Source organism: Echeneis naucrates, chromosome 8 (assembly GCF_900963305.1).
Source record: "Echeneis naucrates chromosome 8, fEcheNa1.1, whole genome shotgun sequence".
Lineage (NCBI taxonomy): Eukaryota > Metazoa > Chordata > Actinopteri > Carangiformes > Echeneidae > Echeneis > Echeneis naucrates.
The window spans coordinates 7666214-7673235 of record NC_042518.1 but is presented as its reverse complement, the minus strand read 5'-3'; the positions used below and the strand labels follow the sequence as shown (position 1 = coordinate 7673235).

At 42.1% G+C, this 7022-nt stretch overlaps 1 protein-coding gene across 1 annotated transcript; it reads right to left on the bottom strand.

The window, feature by feature from the left end:
• Positions 1-1678: 1678 nt before the first annotated feature.
• Positions 1679-6890, bottom strand: uqcrc2a (ubiquinol-cytochrome c reductase core protein 2a). Its single transcript, XM_029508413.1, has 14 exons — positions 6791-6890; positions 5982-6080; positions 5532-5681; positions 5351-5415; positions 5180-5236; positions 4967-5091; positions 4615-4712; positions 4394-4451; positions 3522-3617; positions 3226-3425; positions 3029-3109; positions 2850-2926; positions 2580-2733; positions 1679-2269 (listed from the first exon to the last, which is right to left on the bottom strand). The coding sequence occupies exons 1-14, from the start codon at positions 6821-6823 to the stop codon at positions 2186-2188; spliced, it is 1377 nt and encodes a 458-aa protein (XP_029364273.1). The 5' UTR covers positions 6824-6890; the 3' UTR covers positions 1679-2185.
• Positions 6891-7022: the final 132 nt, after the last annotated feature.

The window sequence follows — 7022 nt, the reverse complement described above, 5'->3', positions numbered from 1 at the left end:
TTCTGCCAAATGACATCAGGCGGACTGCCCCCACGCAGCTCGGCGTCTTCTCGTTCACGAGGGGGCGCTGCTTCTCTCCTCGCGATATCACGTGTAATTAAAAAAACAAAAAACAAAAACAAAACAAAAACATTCATGTGTTCATGGATGGTTTGATTATTGGACTGTGGTCGTGTTCATAATACGATTTTTATCAATAAATAAATGTAATTTAGAAACCACAAAACAAAGGAAATGCACAAACACAGGTTTTGGCACTCTGATGTAAGAAAAATAATAATAAAAAACGTGTTTTTTTTTTCTAAATTGGATTTCTTAAATGTTATGTCCTTTTTCTTCTTAATTGTGTTATTTGTTAAACAGTTTTCAGTTAGCAGGGATTGGAGATCTGATGTAAAAGTATGTGATGACTCGAGCCGCATGGAGACGCAGTGGTTCAGGCAGTCGCCCCACAAGAAGGTTGATTCCCGGCCTGTATATGGCCCTCCCAGAGTCTAGAGACTAGACCAGACCTAGACCAGACCTGTCCACAGAGACCAACCCACCAGAGACTAGAGACTAGACCAGACCCATCCACAGAGACCAACCCCCCAGAGACTAGAGACTAGACCAGACCTAGACCAGACCTGTCCACAAAGACCAACCCTCCAGAGACTAGACCAGACCCATCCACAGAGACCAACCCCCCAGAGACTAGAGACTAGACCAGACCTAGACCAGACCCATCCACAGAGACCAACCCCCCAGAGACTAGAGACTAGACCAGACCTAGACCAGACCTGTCCACAGAGACCAACCCTCCAGAGACTAGAGACTAGACCAGACACCACCAGAAACTGGACTTGAATCACAAAGAACAAATCACCCACTGAGAAGACTTGTGACTCCCGAGTCGTACAAAAGATTAGTCCAAAATGAACAAATAGATGTCTACTCCTGAGTGTCGGTAAATGTGTGCCCTGCTGACTAAAAGATGTCTCCATTGATCTGTTCACTACAACGTGTTGGGGGAATATAAATGTCTCATCAACCAAACATTTTGCAACCCCTCTGCAGTACCTGCGCGGACCCCCTCTTGAAGACCTATGGTTTAGGTGATCAGACAGTTTATTGTGTCTGCCCCAAGATCTGTTAGCTATTGATCGAGTATAAATGAAGCCAATTTAATGCCAGTGTGGAACCTTCTAGGTCCTGGAGTTTGCCCTGTCGTGCAACTGGCCATTAGGACAATCAGGGCAAAGTCAATGGGCCGCAGAATTTAGCTAGGAAAAAAATCTATGAAGTCGGTCACAGCATGTTAGTCCAGGATTGAATTTCTATCAAAGTCCAACAATGGCTTTATCCATCAAGTAAATGCTCATCCTGCAGTCCACACTTATCTCAGTTTATGTCATACTCCCTCTTTGCCTTCTCTTGACACCAGGACTTTCATTCTTGTACTAGTTGCACTTTCTTCAGTAATCTGTAATCAGTTGAGTCTCCTTTAATTATGAATGCTTTTATGAAAATAAAAGCACTACATTGTCTTTTGGTTGCACACTGAGATGGCCCTCTGTTGTTCCACAAGTCTTTATTTCTCCACAAAGTTTGATGGAAAGTGCAGAAAGAATTGCAATGGATTGTATTGAAAACAAAGCTTATTTAGGATCTTTCATGTATAATTTTCCTGTAGTCGGTACATTGTGCAATCAATATTTATTGGTGTAAAAAAAACAAACAAACAAACAAAAACAAAGCGCTCCTTTAAGGAAACTTTAAATCCTGTGAGAAAAAACTGCTTTGTCATGTTTATGCTTTTGGGTCCCCCTACTGGCTCATTAGCGGCTTCAGCATGGAACAATGTACTACTTTTAGTGCTAAAATTGCTTTCAGGCTAAAACCAACTTCACACTCATGACAGCACAAAAAGCTGCACTAACTCCGAATTCATAAAAAACAACAACAAGCTGTTATGACTGTGTTTAATTTACATAGATATACAGTTGAACTGATAAAAAGCCCCAAAAATGCATTGAAATTCTCTGTCGCTATGTCAGAAATAACACACGATGCCGGACAAACTACAAATGATTGGTGGTGTCAAATGAATTGCTGGAGGGCGCAGTGGTTTTTAAGTCCTCTTTCCTTTACAAGCAGCCAGGAACAGCACGCCCAAGTCAAAATCCATGGTTCTTATTCTTTAATTTCATAATTCATCCACAAATGGTGTATTAACAAGGTTTCCACTAGCTGCCACGGTCTTTTTGCCATTCACAAATTTTTTTGCAGCCTATAAAGAAAAGAGAGTGAGGTCAATATGATTACTAAACAGTGTAAGTTTGAATACAAAAGAAAATACATTTGTTTGCATGCACTGATAAGTCTTTGTTAAAAAATATACTGGCATTTCTAGTACTCTATCATTTCTTGTATTTGTGCAGAAGATGTTTGCTACATTTCACAAAACACTTAAAAGCTTGGGTTTTATCTTGGATAAAGCTGTGTAGATAACTGTAGATATTTGGCCATCATAATTTGCTGTGCTGAAGTGAGATGATGAAAGAATGTTCTATCATTATGTCTATGATACAAGCCCTCACCTTGACCACATCGTCCTGGGTGACAGCATCTATAGTCTGGAGAACAGTGTCAGGAGGCTGATATGCTGCAGTGGTCAGAGCCTGAGCACCCATCTCTTCCAACAGGCCCTCAGAGCTCTCAATCGACATCAGGTACTCTGCTTTCACTTGGTTTCTATTCAAAGATTCAAAGAGAGACCATATTCATGTCTTTCAGCACTGCAGTTCAATGAAAACCGCAGCAATAACTTCTCCGTCAGGTAGAAAACTGCTTCTTCAGAGTGGACTCACTTTGCCCTGGTGATGTCAGCTGCTGACACATTTCCCCCAGCTATGCCTCTCACTTGACCAATGGCAGCTTTGATCACCTGCACAGATGATAGAGGCAAGTTGAAACAAAGTCTGTCTGGAATGATCAGACATTTTAGTTGAAGTTACATATTTTTGGAAGAAGTGAGCTTGGCAATCACCTCTCCTGCAGAGTCAGCTTGTGCAATGGTATAGACACCGAATAGGCCGGAGTCAGAGTACGACGCATTGAAGGCTGTGGCCTTAAAAAGTAACCGGAGGTCATTAGACGTTGGGTGATTAAACTCTTCATGCTTTGAACTATTGCAATACAGTGCAATACAGTCATCCAGAGTAAGAAAAATACCATCTAACTTACATCAAATGGCTGTGTGGTAGCTTTGGCAATTCCCTGACTTAGTTTGCTGGTAATGTTGGAACCCCTCTTTACATGTGGACCAGCTCCCAGGATCCCTTGCAGCACAGTGAAGGCATTAGCCTCGGCACTACCTGCCACACTACCCTCACTGGCAATGAGTGTGTGGACCAGATCATCATTGTTCTGCACTCTCAGTTCACCTATGCACACGCACACATATGCATAGTTCTGTCAATACAGTAAGACAGTAGTCAACCTTGAAGGGTATATTGTTGCATTTAAACACAAGATTTTACCTCCACGGTACACAGATTGTGCAACAGGTGCTCCAGCCCCACTGCGCACACTCAGGAGCTCCTCGCCCACCTGCCTCAGGACAGAATGCTTCACACCTATACTCAAAGATCAGAGCATACCAAAATTCAATATACAACTGAAGTGCAGCACAGATCGCTGTCATGAACTGAAAAGTATCACACTTCCAGGAGGTAAATGCCATATTTGTGTGCTCTGTCTTCATTCAGACAAGCAGGCAAATTCATCCCTGTAACATGCACAGAACTCCACCAATGACATTTAGTGAATGAAAAATGATTGAAACTCAAATTGAGAACGTCTCACCAACTTAATATTTATCATGTCATCATCTGTTTACTTCTTTTGGTTTAGTTCAGCTAACTTTAGACATGATCATTCAAAGTAAAGATTGCAATACAGATTACATGTAAGCAACCACTGAGGCTATATTAATACTATGTTTTATCTTTAAAATATAGCTGTTACATTTCAACCAGGTATCCATACCACTCCAGAGATCCTGAACCCCTTTAAATAAATACACAGACACCTGCCTTGGCTGTTGATTTGGTCTTATCTGTCATGATTAACACACTGTGGACACATCATGTATACTGACAAAAAGTGAGACTACCAATTTGTTTTATTGCTTTGAACACAACCACACTGATTCAAATGGAAAGGGCAAGGCTTGAAAAAAGAGGTACGTATCAACACACAATGTTTATTCACCTCAGCAAGACTGGTGTGACATTAAAGCACCAACTATCTGTTAGTATAGTGGAGACTTGATAAGAACACACTAATGATAAAGGAAGGGTGATGCAATTACACAATATAGCCAGACTAAATAGCACTAGTGGCCACTCACCTACTCCTACAAGAGCCATTCTGCCAGTGGTGAAAGTTCCTTCAACAAATGACTGCAGCTACAGAGGAAGCATAAGAAAGAGGAGGAGAGGTGCGTAAGAGCTATGCATAATCTCGCACATAGGGGTCTTCATATTCATGTGACATCAGTTAGTTGCTACCGGTGTCCCCAAGATGGTTGAGCTCCTCTCAAGACCACATAAACAATTTTTTTTTTCATACCTGATTGGGAGAGATACGACCAACCATGTAGTCCGGGCAGTACAGAGAGTTGGACAGGGCATTTTTGTATGCTGCTTCATGCAACTTCTCAATTACACCTGTGGGAGAAAACGAAAAAGACAAATTTCACCCTAGCAAAATCATGCATCTAAGAGAAAGAGCCATGGTACTCAAATAAATTATGTTGTTACATTTCCGTCGGTCATTATTGTTTATAGTGAACAATAATAAAAAAAAAAAGTTGTTGTTTTTTGTTTTTTTACACAGTTTAATTGTGTATACCTGTCAGAAAGGTTCACTGTTGCTGCATAAAGGTATTTCCACAATGCAAATGAGCCCTTTCAATACTAACCTATCTGAGGACACTGCTGAGCCAGAGCCTTGTCAATCTTCACCCTAGACGTCAGGTCATCTACTTCCCATGGCCGAAACTCCTGAGCCGTGGTCACATTGACCAAAAGTTCCATTAATGAATCTCTGAAAACAAAGAAGCAGGGCTGATAAATACATACAAATAAATACACAGGATTAAGTACAAGCTTAACAAGAGCATGGGAGCACTTACAGGTGATCCCTCAAACAGCTTGCTGTGTAGACCATGGACTCTCTTGATGATGTTGCACTGCAGGTAAATAAAAGACAAGTGTATCAGCTATGGTCCCACTAATATTCTCCTATTTATCTTAGGCACAAAGTGTCACTGTGAGCATAGACTGAACAGAGCCCCCAAACTGACCTCAGACTGCCACCCAGTGCTTCCACACTGCGACAGAGCTTGAGAGCAGATGCCCCCTTTGTAGTCTATGAAAAGAGACAAGTCTGGATAAAATAACTGCATATCAGAGAGGTAAACATAAACATACAGCATAAATGTTATATGTTTTCCTGTGTTCTTTGTGTATTCTAAAATCATTCACCAAGTTCGCTGCCAGTCGTAGCACATGAGAGACACCTTGGTTTTCCATGGTCTCATATCGACTACCAGCTTTCACAAACACGCCCACGGTGGAGAGGGGGGAATAGTTCTCCAGCGATGCTATCACCAGACCGTTTGGGAGCTTCGACACCTGAAGCAGCAAGGAAAAAAAAACTTACAATCAGTGTGTACAAACAAACTGTAAATGTGTAAATTCCTCTTCTTCTTTTTCTCCTTTGCCCTGATTAAACTTTGAACTTAAATGATGGTCTTACATCACACACACACACACACACAAACATATATATATATATATATATATATATATATATATATAGATATATAGATGTATTTAGATGTATGTATGTATGTATGTATATGTATGAATGTAATTAGAGTGATGTGATATGAAATACAGACAAACAGCCACGCAGAGGAGAACAGCATCTACCTGGACATTTTGAGGTGGGGGAATTGCAGCCGTGGAGGGTTTCAGACCTGAAAGAGGTTCAGTGAGCACTTCACTCCTGGCAGCAGCATAGCACCGTTTCTGTGGTCAGAGGTGACAGCAAATAAAAGACAATGACTCCTTGAGCGAAATTCCTTCTGAGAGCATCCACTTTTGTTGGTAATGGGCATAAAGAGTAGGACACGGTTGCAGAATAACTTCAAGCGGTATCAACATTACAAGAGAACTATACACTTTCTTTCCAAGGCTGATGTGCAACAACGTGAGGCGGATGACCTGAATTGACTTGAGCCAATATAATACACTGAGACCACAATCACACTGTGTGTGTCCTGTCAACAAAGCCCGGAGCCTCTCTGACAGTGAAACAGGAAAATACCAGCTTTTCACCAAATCCTGACCAAATCTGGGGCGATGCTCGCCTCATTTGGGTTGCCAGGTTGGGAGATGACCTTCAGCAGAAACACAAGACGTCTAAACAGCCAGCTAACCTAAACCGAAACAACCAGCCACTCCAGTGCACATATAAGCTGCACATTCTGTGATTTTCGGTGCTGGGGAATGTTTCGGGAGAATGTGTTACATAACTCGGCTGTAAATCCATAACAGCCAGCCTTGCATTAGACAAACATACATTAGCTCAGGCAGCTAAAAAGAAAGCTAATTAGCCACCGCGCTAGCTTCGGCGAAGTGCGGGCTCATTTTTCCAACTGGCAGGAAACTACCATGACTATTGTTCAGGTCCTGTGAGTGGCATGGCACAGATCGAACCGAGTGAACACAGGACTCACGGGCAGACTGTTGAGGGAGCGGATTCCTCTCATGGCTCCAGACTCTCCTTCAGCCGGTACAGAAGGACGGATATGGCGGAGGGCTGACGTCTTTCCCACAATGCACCGCTCCGAGCAGAGACGATAGAGTCGCTAGATGACTCCGTTCATCCACTGACGGCTCCGCTCATTCTTACATGTTGGAGACTTCTCTCATCAGTAGGACTTTAAATCTTTATTAGTCTTATTTTGG